The sequence below is a fragment of the Heliconius melpomene genome, chromosome 7, assembly GCF_056956725.1.
Source record: "Heliconius melpomene rosina isolate 202511_hmr_F chromosome 7, ASM5695672v1, whole genome shotgun sequence".
Classification (NCBI taxonomy): domain Eukaryota; kingdom Metazoa; phylum Arthropoda; class Insecta; order Lepidoptera; family Nymphalidae; genus Heliconius; species Heliconius melpomene.
The window spans coordinates 1,236,191-1,257,205 of record NC_140395.1 but is presented as its reverse complement, the minus strand read 5'-3'; the positions used below and the strand labels follow the sequence as shown (position 1 = coordinate 1,257,205).

General features: G+C 32.2%; 6 protein-coding genes across 6 annotated transcripts; all 6 read left to right on the top strand.

Annotated features, from left to right (window-relative positions):
- Positions 1 to 252: 252 nt before the first annotated feature.
- On the top strand, positions 253 to 1,657 carry LOC146537203 (uncharacterized). Its single transcript, XM_085188584.1, has 3 exons — positions 253 to 1,042; positions 1,275 to 1,332; positions 1,422 to 1,657. Exons 1-3 carry the CDS (start codon positions 830 to 832, stop codon positions 1,475 to 1,477), a joined length of 327 nt encoding a protein of 108 aa, XP_085044710.1. The 5' UTR covers positions 253 to 829; the 3' UTR covers positions 1,478 to 1,657.
- A 133-nt stretch (positions 1,658 to 1,790) lies between these two features.
- On the top strand, positions 1,791 to 6,589 carry ND-19 (NADH dehydrogenase [ubiquinone] 1 alpha subcomplex subunit 8). The gene is made up of 4 exons (XM_085188578.1): positions 1,791 to 2,031; positions 4,754 to 4,929; positions 5,568 to 5,675; positions 5,853 to 6,589. The coding sequence occupies exons 1-4, from the start codon at positions 1,903 to 1,905 to the stop codon at positions 5,968 to 5,970; spliced, it is 531 nt and encodes a 176-aa protein (XP_085044704.1). The 5' UTR covers positions 1,791 to 1,902; the 3' UTR covers positions 5,971 to 6,589.
- A 136-nt stretch (positions 6,590 to 6,725) lies between these two features.
- On the top strand, positions 6,726 to 8,659 carry LOC146537201 (adenosine 5'-monophosphoramidase HINT2-like). Its single transcript, XM_085188583.1, has 3 exons — positions 6,726 to 7,433; positions 7,844 to 7,958; positions 8,074 to 8,659. The coding sequence occupies exons 1-3, from the start codon at positions 7,380 to 7,382 to the stop codon at positions 8,238 to 8,240; spliced, it is 336 nt and encodes a 111-aa protein (XP_085044709.1). The 5' UTR covers positions 6,726 to 7,379; the 3' UTR covers positions 8,241 to 8,659.
- A 136-nt stretch (positions 8,660 to 8,795) lies between these two features.
- On the top strand, positions 8,796 to 9,982 carry HINT1 (histidine triad nucleotide binding protein 1). The gene is made up of 3 exons (XM_085188582.1): positions 8,796 to 8,958; positions 9,231 to 9,342; positions 9,770 to 9,982. The coding sequence occupies exons 1-3, from the start codon at positions 8,845 to 8,847 to the stop codon at positions 9,928 to 9,930; spliced, it is 387 nt and encodes a 128-aa protein (XP_085044708.1). The 5' UTR covers positions 8,796 to 8,844; the 3' UTR covers positions 9,931 to 9,982.
- A 1,986-nt stretch (positions 9,983 to 11,968) lies between these two features.
- Positions 11,969 to 15,602, top strand: trsn (translin). The gene is made up of 7 exons (XM_085188572.1): positions 11,969 to 12,158; positions 12,359 to 12,446; positions 12,926 to 13,022; positions 14,172 to 14,287; positions 14,481 to 14,563; positions 14,915 to 15,006; positions 15,401 to 15,602. The coding sequence occupies exons 1-7, from the start codon at positions 12,081 to 12,083 to the stop codon at positions 15,540 to 15,542; spliced, it is 696 nt and encodes a 231-aa protein (XP_085044698.1). The 5' UTR covers positions 11,969 to 12,080; the 3' UTR covers positions 15,543 to 15,602.
- Positions 15,603 to 18,225: 2,623 nt separating this feature from the next.
- On the top strand, positions 18,226 to 20,612 carry LOC146537198 (cytochrome P450 6B2-like). The gene is made up of 3 exons (XM_085188561.1): positions 18,226 to 19,391; positions 20,029 to 20,282; positions 20,434 to 20,612. The coding sequence occupies exons 1-3, from the start codon at positions 18,283 to 18,285 to the stop codon at positions 20,610 to 20,612; spliced, it is 1,542 nt and encodes a 513-aa protein (XP_085044687.1). The 5' UTR covers positions 18,226 to 18,282.
- The last annotated feature ends 403 nt before the right edge of the window (positions 20,613 to 21,015 follow it).

The following is a 21,015-nucleotide window of genomic DNA, read 5'->3' as shown; positions in this document are numbered from 1 at the left end:
AAGAGTTGGTTATCATCAAATGGCTGAACATATTTACAATCGTAGAATCCATATAAAGTTGAATTATTAATTGAGTTTTTTTTTTATTAGAGACAAATATCTATAATAATAGTGGCGCGTGAGAGTTACGGTTTTATCTTATTTTTTTTAAATGATATTTCTTATTTAAAATGTTATTATTATAAACAATGAAAAAAAAACATAATAAAGAACACAAATATATATATAAAAAATGTTATTATGGGAAAATTAAATACCTACCTAATAACTGCATTCATACTATATCTTAGTCAATATTTTATCTAGGATCAACGAAATTTAATGGTATTGCAATCTTGGTCGGTATCTTTTTTTATCAGACAGTTAGGAATTATTGTAACGATACAAATTAAAGTTGCACATTTCGGACGGACTTGTCGCATTAATTGGAAAACAAAATAGACACTATATAAATCTAAGTGTACCTACTTAGGTTTTCGTGGTGTCAGAGGCGATAGTAATCGAAATTTGATTGAGTTGACCGGTAAATTAGGTTCCGATTAATAAACTCTTCAAATCATAACCTTCCTCTCCTTTTGCCGTTGTCGGTTAATAAAAAAGCCTATCAGAGAATTTAATCGCATCTACCCGTATACAGATAGTTATCAGAAATTAGTATTCTGGAATAGTATATACGGGACTCATGATCATTTAAATGACGATCTTGTAGATAAAATGTAGTATATAACAACCAGAAACTAGAATAATATCACACTTAAACTCGCTACAACTTTACGTACAATTGTGACTTGAAATTTCGCGCAAATCTTGTCATTTATTTCATTCTAAAATGGCATCTAAATTGGCATATACTATAGCTGCATTCTGCCTAGTGTACTTAATAGTTGAAGTGCAAAGTTCGTTTATAAAACCTAACAATGTTCCGAGAGTTGGAAGAAGCAGTGAAGCAGAAGGGCCATTCGATCAAAATATGATGGGATATGTTATAAAAACTATTCCAAGTAAAAATATTCCTAGAATGGGACGAAGAAATTATAACTCTGTAAGTTTTTTGTACTATAACTAAATATCTTAGTATTTAAAACTTTTTTTTTTCAATTTCACTTTTTAGTTTTTTTTTCATTACTCATAGTCACAGTACTCTGAAAGAAGTTAAATTAAAACCGTAAGTATTCATAAGAGCAAATTGAACTTATAGACATTGCGTTTACAGGCATTATCCAACTAAATAAAATTTACTGCATAAATAATAAATATATGGTCTTTTTTTCTAGGGAAACCAATTCGATATTCCAAAATTATATCAAGCTGACAACTTTGAATTCTACAACGGTAAGTGAAACAGCAGAAAAACAAATAGTTCTTAAATTAATTTTATATAATAGAAAAATGTTATAAAATATATGTATTTTTATTTTCAGATGGTGATCTTTCAAAATTAAACCAAGATCAGGAAGAGAATTTTGGAAGTCGATAACTTAAACACAACTTCAGAATTAACTGCCCCAAAGGAAAATGGACCTATATTCGTTTTAATGGTTTCTTCTAGTCATTTTATGATTTTTGTTTGATAATAAAACATGCATGTATTAAATTTTATTTTTATTGAAAAGAACCTTTCTTCGACAAGATATATTCCGTATAAGGGAACTTATCACAAATGAAAATTGTCAATGTCAAATTAGACAGTATTAAACGACAAAATGCCAGAAGCTTCATTTTATTTGCTGTCTCTTTTTTTCTCTTCGTAATAACATAAAGCTATCTCTTTCTAAAAATATTTTCATACCATTCTTTATTTATTTGTCACACTAATTTTTCCACGGATTTGTGAAAGAATTATATTTTATTATTAATTCGTTTGAACATCTAAATTATTAGTGAAATTATAATAAAAATAAAATGGTGTTGACCGCCGATGTCATCTTACCTGAGGAATCTGAATTGACTGTTGAAGAAGTCAATTTATCAACAGCGACTTTGAGAGCTGGTTCCTTTCATTTAGGAAAATATTGTGAACAAGCCAATAATGTAAGTTAAATATATAAATTTTGCATTTAATTATAATACTTGTTGTTAATTTTAGCTTTGGTTCTCATATTTATAATGATTGCATAATCAGATTACAAGTAGGTTATGTTTTGATTTGACTTATATTAGATACACATCATAATTTTATACCTTACTATTCCCATATTTTCATATAATTTATAGAGTAGTTATACATCAAGAATATCCTTCTGTAATTACAGTAGTATTCAATATTTTTATATATTTATGTTTTTGGTGCATTTACTGTTGTAAAGTGTAGGAATATTCATTTTCATTAATCAAAAACTTCATTTTTAAAACCATATATTTAATTTTTAGTTTACTCACTTAATTAAATTATATTTAATAATTATTATTGTCTTTATAACTCAAAACATTTTCTAAATCTTCCAATTTTTTTTTTTTTTTATTTTAAAAAACTACATCCACGGGCTCATAGTTGCCCGTGCCTTTTTTTATTTTAAGAAAGTTTTTTTTTTAATGTGGCGTACTTAATTTTGGGACAATTTAAACTGTACTTATATCTAGAGCTTATACTAGAGGGGTTGGATGAGACCCCTACCGAATTTTTTTTTTTTTTTTTTTTTTTTTTTTTTAATTTTAAAAATATATATTATAATTATTAGAGAAATTATTAGAATAAAAATTATAATTATTAGAGTCTTTTGTATAATTATTATAGTCTTTTGTATAATTATTATGTATATAGGTGTGGAATTTTAGATTTGGCCTGGCTTATGCAGAACGCCTTCCTTAAGTTTTTGGATCAGTGCCTCTATCACCCTATCGTCTCTTTGTGACATTGCCCCTTTTAGGTTCGCCTCCACCACCTCCGTAAATGAAGCGCCCACCGCTCGGCTGATGAAGTTGCCTATTGCGTCACCGCCATCGTCAGAGTAATAGACACAGGTGTTGGTGTGTCTCGTCACTGCGACGACTGCGTGAGAGACGCTCTCATGTACTCGGATCCGTGCGCGTCCGGTTCGGACGATGACGACGTCTGCGAAGGTCTGCCCCTGAGCCTCATGGATAGTCATGACTCGCGAACCTGCTCCAGCTCCATATCCCTGGTCTTTCAGCTGCCTCTTCTCCTCCTGCGTGTGGACCAGATATAGGGTGCCGTCGTTACAGTGTGGTATTCGCGCGTCGGTATATCCGAGAACCTTTAGGGAGTGGACAATGGGGCTTGCGGAGTAAATGCTGTTATATACTCCGGCGAGGGCGTAGGCGACGTCCATTGGGCTCCGATGTGTGCAAGGCAACTCGCATGTGATGTTGGTTGTCAAGCTAGGCCTACAGTACCTTAATTCGAATAGATTTTGTCTGTCGATGTAAGGCAGCTGATTGATATCTCCGATGAGTGTGACCTCGTTCGCTCCTGACAGTCTGGCCGCCATAACAATGGCCCCGAAGTGGTTCATGAGGGCTTCGTCCACCGTTAGCCGGTTTATAGCTATTCCCTCATGAAAACCATTGACTAAGATCGAGGCCATTGTTCGCACTCTCTTTGTCGCTTTCGTGCCAAGGCGGTGCGCCAGCTTCTCTCTTAGATCTTTCGCGGCCTCTACTGTGGTTGTCGCTACTACTTCCGTGTCCTCATCGAAGTGCTTGATAATGTGAGTTGTCTTACCACACCCCGGAACCCCATTTACCCAGGAAAGTTTTGGTAGCTCCCAATTCACGAAGGCTGCGCCCGGCTCAGGATCGCTTGAAATGGCGTTTGCCATTCCGAGTATCCTATCGTCCAGCATCACCCTCGTGCATTCGGCCACTACTACCACTTGGTCGCTCTCTGATGTAAGGAATTTGGGGGGATCGTCTACTCTTTCACTTTCGACCAGGCCTATAAAGCCCTTGGTGCTGCTATAGGCCGCCATGTACTGTCCCGTCATGCTTCCGTGAATGACACGGGAGCTGACGTTGTCATAGATGGCGGCTTTGGCTTCATCGAGTTCTACTTCCAGGAGTTTGAAGTTCCCTCTCTGGAAAGTCTGAAGGATCTTTTTACAGATATTGGTGTTTACCTCGCGGGTTGCCTTTAATGTGGCTAAGAACTCGATGAACGCATTTATAGCATGTTCCTTTGGGCTTCTGGCTATTTTTAGGTCAGGTAGTGTTATGTTGCCTCTGCTGTGCTCTAGTACGCCTTCGCGGTGTCCTTTTTGTTCCCGTTGATTTCGGGTAAATCTTCCAATTAACATTTAACAATTAACATATTTTGTTGTAAATATCACATAATATTTATTAAATACAGAGTATAGAAATGTATTATAAAAGGTGTAGAAATTATTTAAAAAAAAACTAACATACTACTTCTACTGGGAGCCTAGGAACAAACTGTGTTTCTTTTCAAATTAACAGTATAGACAGGGAGATGTAGCTGTCCTGAATATACTTGTAGATGGCTACACTGATTTAATTAGGATTTTTTTTCACTTTTAATATTTGTTTTTCAATATGATAGGTTCAGAAAACTTATGGCCTTAAGGTGGCCATTACTACCAAACTATTATTGTTACATCTGCATTGCATCGAGTTAACATTATTTTCCCTCTGCCTACCCTGTTATATTCGAGGAAACATTGTGAACCTGAAAAAAATAATAGTTATCCTGCATAAAATTTCAATGATTTTAAATTCATTCATTTTTATCTTGGTCGTAAACCTAGGGTAAAATAAAGCCAATTTGATATTTTTCCAGGAATTCATGCTATGTCGGGTAGAGGAGAATGATCCGCGCAAGTGTATTAACGAGGGTAAAGTAGTCACCGCCTGCACTTTAGATTTCTTCCGTAAAGTAAAGAAGGCATGTCTCGCCGAGTTCAACCAATATGCTCATTGCATTGACAAGAGCTCGGGAGATTTTGGTTTGCAACAGTAAGCTTTTTATGTTATTATTGTTGAATTATGTGATTTTTTTTTAGCTTCATACAGCCTATCCTGCACATACAAGACATTTCCGTTCCTCACTTTCCAGAGAGTATTTTATATGCATGTTAAGTGGCGGAACTCAACCCCGCGCTTTACCTCGTTACCAGAAACTGTATAAAGTATATTATGGCCACTTCCTGGTTTAGATATATGTGTATGGGAAAAATGATCTATTTAGGCTTTCAAGATACTGCACTTACAAAATTTAACACCAGCAGTGTTAAGTTTTGTGATTGTATGTATATTTGTATGTTTGTCCACAAATATCTCAAAAAGTAATATTTATATTGAGATAATGCTTTTCGATTTAAATGTAGTATATTTTTTGGGAAGTTTTATCAAAATCTTTTCTAAAAAAGACACAAAATTCTGTAAAGGAAGTACTACATGCTGCCGATTTTAACTTCAGCAGTTGTCAATGTATTATTTTATTTTTTTATTGGTTTTTATGCCAGCAGCATAAAACACATTTGCTAAAAATAAAGAACTGATTGCAAATACATCTTTTAATAAAAAAATTGTTTATATGCTATTTTTTTTGTGTTCAAAATACATTTTATGCTCATTTTATACAAATGTTTCAGCTGCCGCAAAACACAAGGTGTGTTGGATAAGTGCATGTTAGAGAATTTGAACCTGGAGCGTCCTCCATTCGGATACTTCTGCGAGGCCCGTGTACATGATACCAAGAGGTAATTATATACCTATACTAATATTATAAGCAGAAGTTTGTTTGTTTGAACATGATTGACGAAAGACAGTGATCAGTGACAGTGAGAGAAGGAATGTAAATGTAATTACTTTCACATTAAAATAATCACCAATATCATTCATAAAAGATTTTTCTACAAAATATGTTGCACTTCCAGGCCTAAACCACCAGTTGAAGAGAAGGCTACCTACCCAGACGCAACTCCTGAGCTGCCAGAAGATTTTGAGAAGAAACCAGCGAGGTTCGGCTCCAGACTGTACTGGATAACCGAATAAATGTATTTCACTTGATACATTGGCCCTATATAATAATACATTGCTATCTATAATATGACCTGGCAAGAAACATTTATCCTCACAAATTTTCACATTTCTTATGTTGTGACAAACAAGAAAATGATTCTATAAGCAACCTATCTATTCTAAAGAAATGTTACTCTTACAAGATAGCTTTTTTCATTTGTTTGCCTGTCAAGACCATTTTTCTCAAAACTCGAGTTTCCAAATCTATAGTTTCAGTGGAGCACTCAAGAAATTAAAGTTCTAAATCTTTTTTTTTAGTTTTGTATATTTTATATTTATTTACCCTCATTTTTTATTTTTTATATATATAATTTAATTTAAATAATTTTGTACAATTGGTTTTGTGAAAGTTTTTTGAAAATAATAATTTTTAATTGATATACACATTGAGATCAAAATAATTTGTTTAATGGGCCAATGTTTATAGTAAATGTATGTACTAAAATCCAAAATGAAGCAATAGTTGAAAAGAAAAGCCGCCATTTTTTAAATATATTTTCTTCTATTAAACATTTTAATTGATATCATTTATTGCTGAGATCATAGCTATTTAAATGATTTTATTAGTAGTGTAATAAATTGTTAATAGAAAGCTGCCTTTATTAAATTTCTCCTTTTAATTTCCATTATCGTGATAAATAATACTGTAACAATGTTCTTGTGGCACAGCAATACAGCATCTGGCTGTAAATGTGAGGGTTATGGGGTTTGATTCCCACTCAGTGAAATATTTTGTTACCACAGTGAGAATGAAAATATTAAATATATTGTTTTCCTTGAGTGTATATCTATTTTTTTTTATGGAAAAAGGACAAGGCAAAAGAGCGTCGGGTCACCCGATGATGATCTAATCTGCAACCTGTTGTGTTTACAGTTACAATCTTTTGCCCCTGCATCATATCCAGCCACACCTTTAGACTATTCCTTTTTGAATTTAATATTAGGACCACAAAAGCAAATTGAGTTGAATTGCAGCATGTTATACTAAGTATTGATCACATACAGTAAACAGTTTATTCAGAATAAATAAAAATCAGAGCAATGGAAATTGAAAAGATTTGCCAAATTCTTGCAAATAAAAACATAAGGCAAATAGGCTTCAATGAAAATTGTAGCATTAACAAAAAAAAATTTTCAAACTACAACCTACTACCTACTTAATTTGTTTATATTGTTATCGAAACATAACCTACTACTGTAACCAAGATATAACTTCTCTGATAGTGATCTACTATCAATTTGACAAGAAAATACAAAGTGTAAAATCTTGCATCTATCTCCAAATAAAGTAAAAAAGGAGAAGTGTTAAGTAGCTTACCGAGTAATCAATTACTGAATGATCTTTGCCTTGAAAATTGAAGGAGTCGTAATTGTCAAACAAAATGTTAACTGTAGCATCGAACAGTATTCCAGCTTTAATTTATGAAGATTACCAAGTAAGTAGTAATTTTACGAAAGTATTATTTTGTTAGTTTAGTGTATTGTAAAATTTTTAGCATTTAAAAGTTAGATCATTTGATTTATACATTGGTTGCCGTTTATACATTGGTTACATATTTATCAATGGGTTTATAGGTTCAAGTAGCAATAATAAATTATATTATATTTTTTTTTGTAATAAATATAAGTAAATATTCAAAATCCTTATATGAAGGAAAAAGAAATGTCAAACTATCAAATAATAATTAACATAATACATAAGAAGATACGATTATTTATTTTATTATTTTTTTTTCAGTTTCACGCTGTATCCGCACATAGCAGGGTAGACAGATCTACAGATATAAAATATTAATGTCTAAATTTTTTGTCTGTTCCTATATTACAATCAGATTATGTCTTGCAGTGTGTGGTGTATGATGAAAAGTTTTCGCCTCGAGCTCCCATTCATTTTCTTGTCGTCCCAAAGAAACGTATTCCATATTTTTGTGATCCAAGTGGCGATGATAAAAAACTTTTAGGTAAACATTCCTTACCCATTTGAATTAATACACTATATACTTTAAAATATAATACGCAAAACAAATATTGAATCATATAAATTATAAGAAATAAAAATTAAATAATTTATTTTAGGTCATCTGTTAAAAGTGGCCAGGAAAGTTGCCACCGATAAAGGATTGAGAAATTCTTTTAATATCATTGTAGATGAAGACATGAAAACATCAAAATTTAAATGCTTGCATATTTATGCAAATTGTCATCATAATACGCGGCCTAATGGTCTTATTAGTCGATTATAAATGGTATTTAAGTATATGTTTAATATCCTAAACTTAAAAAAGGTGAAAAGTTTTTATTGTAAATAATTTAATTTATTGTTTGTTTTGCAAATGTAAATAGTGTAACAAGAATCATAAATTCCATGCAAATATATTTGATGACAATTATTATCTATAATTCTATACATATAAAACAAGTAAAATTTTCAAAGATTTGAATATAATTTTTTAAATTATGGCTAAGAACACTTTCGATTATATCACCTTTCAAATAAAATTAACTAAATCAGAAAGGTTCTTCAACGAAGCTTAACAGATGAACCGATGCAGATGAACATAAAATTGATGACATCCCTTTGTTTTTGCCCGAAGTTAAAAATACTTGTTAAATTTGCATTGCTATGTATTTTCAATATTAATCGATTTTTTTTGTGACAGCTTAGAAGTAAAAATGTCTTTTTTATACGTATACGATACACAGTATTTTTTCTAGATATTGTAATGAACATAGCAATATCATTTTCGCTCCTTTTGGAATTACGTTATTTCGCGCAGTTGAGGCGTGTGTAGGCATCTTTATTGTTTCAAGAAATAAATTAATAAATCGTTTGACATATTGAAAAACATGGCGGGCGGCGAAGTGGAACTCGCGCAATCTGCTTCTCAGGGAGGCGATACTATATTTGCAAAGATATTAAGGAAGGAAATTCCTGCAAAATTTGTTTATGAAGACGACCAGGTATTATTGGATATATGTTTTAACCTTTATATATATATATTATATTTACCGGCTGGTAACTTCAGAAATCAGCTGTTCTAACCAATAGCATTCTATAAATAACTATATTTTTTTTTAAAAAATAAATTAGATAATATCTTAATGATTTATATATATAGTAAATAGTTAGCAAACGAAATAATATTTCGATTATGTTGATATTGTAAGAAAAATTATAAATTGAAGGTATTACAAAGTATTTAATGAAATATTTATTTTGTGATTGTTTGCAGTGTGTAGCTTTCAATGATGTGAACCCTCAGGCACCAACTCATATTCTGGTCATTCCTCGAAAGCCAATTTCCCAACTTTCCAAGGCTGAAGATGCAGATGAACAACTTTTAGGTACAAGAATATTTTAGAGAAACTAATTATTTTTATTTTAAACAGCTTTTATTTGAAATTGTTACACTATATTGTACACTTTTTTCTCATTTCATAAAAATATTAGTATTACTCATAATATTTCATGTCTCATATTGGCATTTTTTGTAATAGGACAAGGAAAATGTAACTATTTACATTAAATTATTATAATTTTTCTTATAGTATTTAAATTTAAATTCTATATAAATATGTATATAATATAATGGCATATTTATTTTTGTTATACAGCACACAATGGTTTATGTTTTAAATTGTATCTGTGATTTTTTTTTTAATTTAAGTATTTTGAAATAGCACAATATGCATTTTATATTAAAAAGGGTTTTTTTTTTAAATAGTATCATAAAAGATATAAAAGTCTTAATATTCTTTTTTTAATTTTCAGGACATTTGCTTATAGTTGCTCGTAAAGTAGCTGCTCAACAAGGCTTAGACAAATCTGGTTTTCGTCTGGTTATAAATGATGGTAAAAATGGGGCTCAAAGTGTCTACCATCTGCATATACATATTCTAGGTGGCCGTCAAATGCATTGGCCTCCTGGTTAATGCATATTAATAAAATTGTGCTGTGATTGATAAATAAAATGTTAGGAATGTTTTTCTTGTTTCCATTATATTACAACTGCTACAACATATCATGAGGTGACTTGTGGTGCAAGGACCTAAGTGTACCTATGTGAATGTAAAAGGATGTGGGTTTGATTGTCACTTGAGAAAATGAACTATTTAACACTAGGTTCTCTAGGTTGCAGGTGCCTGCCTACCTTGCTAAATGTGGAATATAGTGTAAAGCTAAAAAACTATCACTTTATTGATGCAATAATGACATACTTGCACTTTTGAACTTCACTTTTTTGAATGCAATCAAAGTTTGTAAATAGTCCTTTAATTAATGCAGTTACTTAAATTTTAAAATAAAAGTAACAACTAGTTACACCAAAAAAATTTCCTGAAAAGAAAAATTAATTCCATGTTCTTGCTCTTCCACAGCTTTCATTCAATATATTATTATATCCACTGCTTAGCTTTTTAAGTGTGATAAACATATTATGAATTGCCAAAACACTTAAAGTACAGAGTAGCAAAGTATTTTCAATATACAAATTTTTATGATTTGCTTAAAATGATTGATATTATATGAAATTTTTTGATAGTTATATTATTTGGAAAAGACAAGAAATAATATTTATCGTTAGTAATATTTTAATGGTAAAAAATTCTGGTTGAATATCAGGGTGGGCAGCATGGACATAGGAAAGGGAGAGCTATGCCCACTTCAAAATTATTAATAACAAATAATAAAAGCAGAAAACTTGCAAAATTATACCAAAAAACATTTGGCGTAAGGTCGAGAAAGCTAGGGGTTAATTTAAATTTACTAATTAATATATATTTTTTCAGCTTCACGCTGTATTCCCCATATATCAGAGTAGACGGGGGGAACCTAGAATGGTCTTAAGAAAAAAAAATACTTTTTTTTTTCTCAGTTTTATCTGCAATCAATTACGTTCAGTACTTTTAGCAGATGCGATGAAGGTGTAAAAAAATAAATACTAAGTAGATGAATTTTCATACATTTATATTATTTTCTGGAAAAATATTTTTAATAATGCCTGCTATCTTTTTCTTTGTCCCTTGATATTTTTTTAATTTATTAAGGAAAAAAGAACAACATTTTATTGATTCATCTATACTTATAATAAAAATGGGAAAGTGAGTTTGTGAGTTTGTTTCGTCTTCACGCGTAAACTAACGGCTCGTTCCCATTAGAAAACCTTTCGCCGGAGAACCGGTATTCTGCTCACTATTCATTTAGTAGAAACAGTATCAACTATCAACAGTTACTTATTTAGTTTTTAGTAATTTATTTTATTTATAAATGCCTCGTAAGCGTAAATCTAACTTGGCTAGGGATTCTAAACGGGCACGGAAGGCGAGAATTGCTCGGTCAAAAGAATCCTATGTGCAGGCAGAATTAAGAAGACACAAACAAGCCACACGTCAATCTGCCTTGAGAGCTGGTGAATCAAGTTCAACGAAACAAGAAAGGCTAGAATCCCAAGATAACAGCCAAGATACGTTAACAGCATCAGAAATTCTGTTTCAGTGTAAAAATCGTTTAAGAAAACAAGCTGAACTGCAGGAAGCCATTAGAGCGAAACAAGCTCCAAAACATTTGCAGGCGATAAGAATCGTTGATGGAAAAAGAGAAAAAGCACACCGTCGAATATTAGGGATTATTGACTATTATTTATGGATATCAACCCAGGCGAAGTCCCAGGTAAAAGTTAATAAGTATTGTGTGCTTTTAGTTTCACGCTCTATCCCGCATACAGCTCGGTAGATCGAGGAAAACTAGTATCAAGGAAATTTGTTAATCATTTTTCGCCCATATTTCGGGACGTTGCGTTTTAAATGGTAGGAGTTAGGACGTTAAAACTCACGTTTTAGTTACCTGAGTGACGAAATGAAAATAATTCATTGTGCTGCTACGCCACGACGCGTACGCAATTTGAGAATTATATATACTTAATGTTATTATCTGATATCACTATTTAAGTATTCACTTGTGGTTTATGTATTCTTGATTCTGGCAACACTAAATTGAACTGCTAATAGTAATAATAATAAGAGTGCACATAAAAATAAACAAAATAGTTTTGTTTTGATTATATTTTATAATATAAACGAGAAATATGAATGTAAATCAAGTTATTAACGATATCTTCAGCAATTTCCAGAAAAGTTTGGACGAGGAGCAGGAATTACGCGAAGTATACAATTAATTTACCTATTTGACTGTGTTAAAATTTGTTTGTTAAACATGTTACATTTATTAAACAAGTTTTATATTTTTTACTATTTAATTAAAGATAATCTGGTTTATTGGATTATTAATTAATAGTAAAACCTTCTAGAAACAATCATTAATAAGTACTTTATATGGTTTTATTGAATACATACAATTTTTTAGGTTATACGCAATATTTGCAAAGAAGTGGATCAAATATCTCGTCGAATTACGACGGTTCTTCAAGTAATACATCATAATGAGGCCGACAGTAAGTTAATATTTCTGAATTATTTTTCAATATTTTAAAAATATAGATATAATATAAAATACTATAAATAGTTTGTTTTTTTGACTATTCTAAATCATATATTGTTAATTAACAAGAAACTATTCTTATTTTAGAAAATTCTTAATATTTTATTGAATGCCTGCGGATTAAAATTATTAACGAGAATTTTGTTGATGAAAACTGACTAAAATATAGAGTGAGAAAATCAAAATAATGAAATCCTCAGAGCGAATATCATGTTGTCTATCCACAACCATAGCTTTTACAGTCGAATAGCCATCCAGTAGACATTGTCCTGTTCTGTAGAGTCATCATTTGGAAGAGTGATTATATTTGAATTGTCATTTCATTCATTTCTGCAACTCAAAAATGCCACAAAAATGAATGATGTGTGGGAAATAAAGTCTTTTAACCCTGGGTTCCTTCTTATTTAATAATTTTTTTGTTTATTATTTCAGTAGGCCCTGCATGTCTGCAGGCTCGAGAGTTGCTAGAAAAATCTCGAGAAGGATATGGCAGACTCAAACAAGCTGTGCCCGCAACTGATTATTATAAGTATGGTATATCATATATTATATTTTTTATTTATTCATATGGTTTGAGGCCAGTGGTAAACCAAGTGTGACTTTGAGTTCTGCCACTTATTAAATTGTGACTTAAATTTGGGCGGAAAGCAGAGAATGGAGTGTCTTAGCGTTAGGTTTCAAAGTTCACACTGCCTTTTCTGCTATGCGTGAAATATTGGGTGAAGAAAAAAAAATATTCGCAAGGAGAGTGATATTAATGAATGTGAGATGAATTTGTTTTACACGATGTTTCCTCCACATAGCGGTGATGCAGAGGGAACCTGTTATTAAGACACTTCTCTCTGAATTCTAGGGGCATTGCATGCTAAGTGGTGTAATCCCAATTTATATACTATAATATTCTCTTTGTCCGACAAAATATACATTGTCATAGAAAAAATAGCGACAGTCATAAGATAGGAACGAGAAATAAAGATAAGATTGTTACTCCAAGTTTTCGCCTCCAAAAAGTTAATAAATCTTTTATGGGGCTGAGTATACGTGTATATAATAAAATTCCGCAGTGTATTCTTAGTTTGCCACTACCAAAATTTAAAATATCTGTAAAAAAAATTCTAACAAGTAAAGTTTATTACACAGTTCAAGGATATCTAGAGGATAAACATGTATGGAATTAATGTCTATTGAATGTCAGGCAGGACAGCTGCCAGCTAATGTAATAGTAAAATATACCATTGACTTAGAAAAGAGCAACTGTTGAGTTTCTTGCCGGCTCTTCTCAGCAGTACTGCCTTCCGAACCGGTGGTAGCTTTATGTTGACATGTACATTCGACGATTCAAAAGTGCTTTTATAGTTTATTTGAATAAAGAATATTTTGAATTTGAATTTGAATGCAATCCGTTATTAGTGAGTGAGGAAATTAAAATTTTAAATGTTTTATTTCTTTGAATGGGAATCAAACCCACAACCGTCGTGTTTACTGTCGTTTGTTTATGCCCTTGAAGCCTGTAAAGTAGTTTTTTAATGCCAATAAATATAAGTAAATTAATCTAACACATCCCATGATGCAATGAAAATACAATAATAAATATTTTTATTACATACGCCTGATTTCTGTATTAGTGAGACCAAGATAAACAAAAACTACTAAAGTCAACTAAATAATTTTGTTTCAGATATCAAGACCACTGGCGTTACATGACTCAACGCTATTGCTACTTAATATCTCTCATAATTTGGTTAGAAAAAGGAATATTGGCGCAACATGAGACTGTAGCTGATATTTTAGGCAGTAAGTGCATATAATTTTTATTTAATAAATAAATCAGTTTAGTGTGAGTTGGATTCGCCCACTGAGGGTTCTGTGTCAAATTCATAATTGTTGGTCAACAGTACAATTTATAAAAGTTGACCCACTTAAGTTAGCAATCTTGTTGTGAGGTTAAAAAAAAAAATTTTTTTAAATAATTGTTTCGTAATTTCAGTAAGCGCTGTGGAGGAGAAGGAAGGTTTTCATCTCGACATCGATGACTATCTCGTTGGCCTTTTGAATCTCTGCTCAGAATTGGTAAGAAACATAAATTATATTTTATTATTTTTTAATAACATATATAGAAGTTTAAAAATAGCGTGTTCAAAACATGTTCTTTTTTAAAACTGTTCAAGCGCTCTGACCACTACGGGACGGTTCTGGGTTCCATCCTTATTTGAGGGAATTAATTATTTGCATTTGCATGCTACGGCAAGACAAAGCGCGGCGTTGAGTTTCGTTAATTTTCTGGAATCCGTACGGAATGCGAAGTAAGGACTATCTTGACATTACGTTTTCTCTGCCTAACCTGCTATGTGCGGGATATAGCGTGAAGCTAAAAAAATCTATTATATAATAATTATATTAATATTTTTTAACCTTGTTTAGTCCCGTCTTGCGGTCAACTCGGTAACGCGAGGTGATTATGAAAAGCCTCTGCAAATATCCAAATTTGTTATGGAACTGAGTGCCGGATTTAGGTAAGAAAACATAATTATTTCCACTTATTTTAAAAACAATTTACATTATTCATTTTGTTTCTCCAAACGTTGGAGTGAAATACTTTTTACCCGATTACGTCAGAAGGAGTGTAACGTTTCTAAAACAAAAACAGCTGATAATCTTTTTCTCGAATCATGGCAAAGAACATTGGAGTGAGTCACCTTTTAAAGAAAAAAATGAAATCATAATCAAGTCGTCCAATTTGGAAGCTGATGATGAAATGATGCCACAGATATACATAACACATACACCCACGCAAACATACACAAAAACATCAAACTTATAAAACCACATGCCCTAAGTTCCCATTTAGTTGTAATATTCCAAAACTTTATTTAAAAACTATTTTTTTTACTTTTAAATGTGTTTCAGATTATTAAATCTCAAAAATGACCATTTACGCAAAAGATTCGATGCGTTGAAGTATGACGTGAAGAAGATAGAGGAAGTGGTTTACGACCTCAGCATTAGAGGACTCTTGCCCAAGTTGGAGGCGCAAGATATTAATGAATAAATAAATTTAATATAATATAAGTATTGGCTTTATTTTGATTAAACATTTTGTTATACTTTATCGTTTTTTTTGTTTTATTGTTATTTTGGACATTTTTTTTCAAAATTTCCAATTCACAATGACATTACGAAATATGATATCTTAAAAATAATTTCAATGAAAAGTATTTTTTTGTAATCATTTTAAATATGAATAATTGTTAAAATGGATTAGCCTATGACTAGCAAAAAATACATATAAATAATTACATGTATGATATTGAATCAAAAAGAAAACAAACTTGGGCATGATTTCATTTCATTTCATTTAATATGTCCTATATAGCTAGATTGCAAATAAGATTGTATCTTATTTACGGTTTATAAATTATACGTCATTTTAGAAATTATTTATACTTATTTTAATATAGATAGAATGAAACCATCTGTAGTGGTGCAGACTTGCAGAGTATAACTGTAGAAGATAGAAGTGATATATGATCCCACATAAGAGGCCTCCTCTCCGAAACTTTTATAAAACCTGGAACCTTTATAGGATCTTGTTTTAGGACTTTGTTGTCTGTCTGTCAAGACCGCTGATCGCGACATCACGTGGAGGTATCAAGCTGAATTTAGTACTAAATAGGTCTATGGTCGCTTGAAGCACAGAAAAAATACAATGCAATAAAAAGATACGAGCGATACGATACGATTTATATGAAATTCGCCGTAATTAAAACCTATGGGGCACTTCTCGTGGACCTACAGTCAGGAAATTTGGCACCAAGAGAACTTATAAATAAAGGAAATAATGCGTGAAAATATAAATTTATATGTATGTCATAAAAAAAAATCATTACAATATTCGCAAACTTAAGTTTGTTTGTCTTTACTTCGACCTGAAATTGGTACGGAAAAAGGAGTCCTTGGAACCTAGTGTCAAGACACTCCGTTCCAATTAAGATACTTAAGATACTTTCGTCGCCCACTTATCGCTGAATTCTGAAGGCAGTGCGCGTTGAGTGGGGGCTTCTTTACCAAAGCCAGGAAATGAAAATATACAATTTTTCATCCCCTCGAGTGGGAACCGTAAACCTGCAACCAATGTGTTTACGCAGTCACACATTCGTTCCTCTACGCTTCGTCGACCTCATACACATATATGCATCCATCCATCAGCCTTTCAACGTCCACTGCTGGACATGGGCCTCCCCTAATTCTCGCCACTCCGTCCAGTCCTGCGCCCTTTGAATCCAGCGGATTCCCGCTGTCTTCTTAAGGTCGTCGGTACACAAATTGTAAATTATTTAAGCATTACTTACTCCATAAAACTTTATCATATTTTCATATCTACTGTTTGATGTTATAATTAAAATCTCTAATTAGTAATCATGACAATGCATACAAATATAACAATATTTATATCAAATTATTTATAAGATAAAGAAATGTTTTTATAAGAACTAAAAATAAATTAAAATAATGAACTGCCATATTATACCTAACTATAATTTTACAGCTCGTGGCGGAACTACACGCCGCGCCTTGCTTTGTTCAGAATAAGAATAGGAATTAAAAATAATTTAAATATAAGTCATTCCTCCGATTGGGCATTGAACCCGCTACCATCACATGCAGCAACTCCATGCTAGTCTCCAGACACTGGAGTTGTGCCACGCCGGCGCGCGGCGGCCCATAGTAATATTTGTAGGTATTAGTTCAGAATACATTTACAGCTACATCATCATGACTAGCTCTATCGTAGAAACTGTGGTTGCCAGGACGATAAAATGAAGCTGCTCATTTGATTTTGCTGCAATTACAAAGCTGGTATCACTGTCTTTATTAGCTTTACGCTAAATCCCGCAGAGGGAACCTAGTGTTAAGACAGTTCGTTCCTCACGCGCTTTATCTTACTTTGTCCGCTTCTCATTTTCTGGTCAATTTTTAAAAAACTATTGAGAGCAAGGAAATGAAAATAATTCATTCTACCGAGTGGAATCCATCATCGCACAATTATGGTGCTTACTATCGGATGCTGTGATGATGCACCACGACGGCCTGTATTAGAATTACTGGCCCATATTTATCAAAAAAATGTTCAGATTTATCTATACATATTGTGTGTGTTACAGTCTACAATAGCTAGATGTAGGAAATATTGTAAATTGTATTTACTACGTAAATAATATTTACATTCAGAAGTATAAAGATATATTTCGTTAATACGAAATCATGGTATTTATTTAGAATATTCATATTTATTTAGAAGCTATCGTGGCGCAGCCGCACAGGCGTGTGTGAGCACCCACGGCAACGGTTGTGAATTCGATTCTCAGTTGGAGGAATATTTTTTTTAATATTTTCATTTGATTTTTTTAGCTTCACCTTATATCCTGCACAAAGCAGTTAAGGCGGAGGGAACCTGGGAACCTAATGATAAGACACTCTGTTTCTATCAAAACACTTCACCAACAACCACAACTACCACTTTCCACTATATTCTCGAGGCATTGCGTGTTAAGTGGTGACACTCTTCGCTTTTGATATTTTAGATAGATGATATTCAGAATCATTTATCTAAAATGTTAAAATGAACAAAATATTTTCGTTGATAACGATTAACCCGCCTTGATTATAATAAGATATGTTGTGTATATAAACAATAGCTTCAACACGAATAAATGATAAGTTTCTGGTGCACATTTAGACGAGACGTTCTCATATTAGTTACTTATAAAAATCAACTAAGTACATTTAAAATGATCCTTATCTTGATTTGTGTCTGCCTTGTAGTATTATACTATTATGGAACCAAGAATTACAACTATTGGTCAAAAAAAGGAATCAAATTTGAAAAGCCTATAGCCTTTTTCGGGGGCAATCTAAAGGTATTCATTGATAAAGTCAGTCTTTCGGAACGATTTGCCGCTCTCTATAGGAAATATTCAGATGAAAAATTCGTAGGGTTTTATGATGGTCGTAACCCAGCTATACTTATACGAGACCCTGAATTGATAAAACATGTCCTTATCAATGATTTTCGTTATTTTCATAAACGGGGATTAAATCCCGATGAAAGTGATACTGAACCTTTATTAAAAAATATATTCTCAGCTGATGGAGATGTTTGGAAATTAATGAGGCAAAAGTTGACGACAATTTTCTCCAGTGGTAAATTGAAAGCAATGTTTCCATTAATAGTGGAAAGAACAAAGAAATTAGAACAACTTGCTTACAATTTAGCTGAATCAAACGAGGAGGTGGATGTTCGAGAACTATTGGCAAGATATACGACCGATGTTATTGGTGTCTGTGGCTTTGGTATTGATTCAGCTGCTTTAGATGACAAGAATTCAGATTTTCGCAAACTTGGTAAACGTATTGTTGCTGGCAACAGGAGAGATCGTATAGTGACATTTTTTAAAATAATTCTTCCAGAAGTTTTTAAATATCTCCATTTCGTAGCTCCTGATGTAGAAACGAAAATATTTTCTTTTGTCACACAAATTATGTCACTTAGAAATCATGTGCCATCAGGAAGAAAAGACTTTATTGATTTGATGATGGAGTTAAAGCAAAAGGGTAACATAATCGGAGAGTCTATAGAAAAGAAGAATCCTGACGGATCTCCTAAAACGATTGAATTGGAACTAGATGATCAAATGATTGCTGCTCATGTATTTCTGTTTTACGCTGCTGGATTTGACACATCTTCTTCAGCAAGTAGTTTTCTTCTCCACAAGCTAGCATACTACCCTGAAGTCCAAGAGCGGTGCCAAAAGGAAGTTGATGAAGTCTTGAAGAAGTATGATCAAAAATTGTGTTTCGACGCTATTAAGGAAATGAAATATTTGGAAATGGCCTTTCAGTAAGTATTATTTTTATTTTTAGGTATTCCTTATACTTGGAGAAAATAGACAATATAGCAACAAAATAACTAACTTTTTTTTATATTATGCACATTCGTGTTTTTTGTTAAATTTATTTTTTGCACACTGAGTATACACGAGTCGAACGAATGATGACTCATGAAAGTATGACAAAAAAGGTTTATTAAGGTTTGATGGATTTATGAATGGAAAAAAGTTTATAAAATTGAACGATAAGAAATGCAGTGGAAGGCTTCGTTTGATGTTTGAAAATACACAGTATAGAAGATAAAATCACGAGGACTCTCCGTAGGGCATATATGTAGAGGTTGATGGCGAAAGAGGTATGTAGAAACCGTAGTGTTTGGCACTCCGTTCTTTCTAGCTAGTGGGTTAGGGATAATGTGTTTACTTTACTCATGACGAAGTGGAACAAGCGTGCGAATGTAAGCACGACAGGTTGTGGATTCGCTGTCCACTGGAAGAACATCTACAAATGGTGATCTTATTTTTGTTTATGTAATATTTTGAATAATGCAGTCCATCATTTTAAAAAAAATATCTCAAATATAGGGATGGTTAATAATGATTTGAGTTTTAGCTTTGACCTAAACTGCTAATATTTATTAATTCCAGAGAAAGTATGCGTTTGTTTCCATCTCCTGGATTTTTACAAAGGAAATGTGTTTCCAAATACACGTTTCCAGGTACGAGCGTAGCTGTGGATAAGGACACGTATGTGATCATCTCCATAGAAGGCTTGGGTTCTGACAAAAAGTTCTTCGATGACCCTGAGGAGTTCAGACCGGAGAGGTTTCATCCAGCTAACACTGAATTAATCAAAAAGTGCACGTTTATGCCCTTTGGAGGTGGACCTAGGTCCTGTATTGGTGAGAATTTCACATAAACTATAAAATATATATATGTATTATTGTTGTATTTATTACTTTTAAAATACCATCCGTGGCACATTGATTATTATAATTTGTTTTAATTCAAAATGTAAAGTATACTTAACATTTTTTATATTTTATGTTTCAGGCGAACGCATGGGGATTATGCAATCACTGGCAGGTGTGTCCACTATTATTAGAAATTTTACGCTCTCACCTTCTCGTTCTTCTGTTTCCAAACCTCGGATCGACCCGACTTCAGATATCGTGCAGCACATCATAGGTGGACTACCATTGGCTTTGACACCAAGAAACAAAATTAATTAATATATGTTTTATCAAATTTATATTTTATTTTGAATTGTAAAATAATTTTACTTGAACGCCACAATGCATTAATGGAAACCTGTAACTCTATATTTACATATAGTAACCATCTGGTTTTTTCTTGGCAATATCATTGTTTTGGGTTTTTTGAACCGCAAGAATATATCTAATTAGATTGAGCTGAAAGCTATTATTAATATAATTTTATGACGAAGTTCAAGTTAATGTCATATATTTTAAAATCTAATAAGATTTTATAAGATTTTTTTAAATAATCCTCTATTATAAAGTGTGAATAATAAAAGGCTTTGCGGCTTTAATGTGTGAGCGTTAACTTTCACAGTCTCGTAGTATATTTTGTTTTAGTTAACAATGAGTGATGTTGATAATAAACATATTGTAG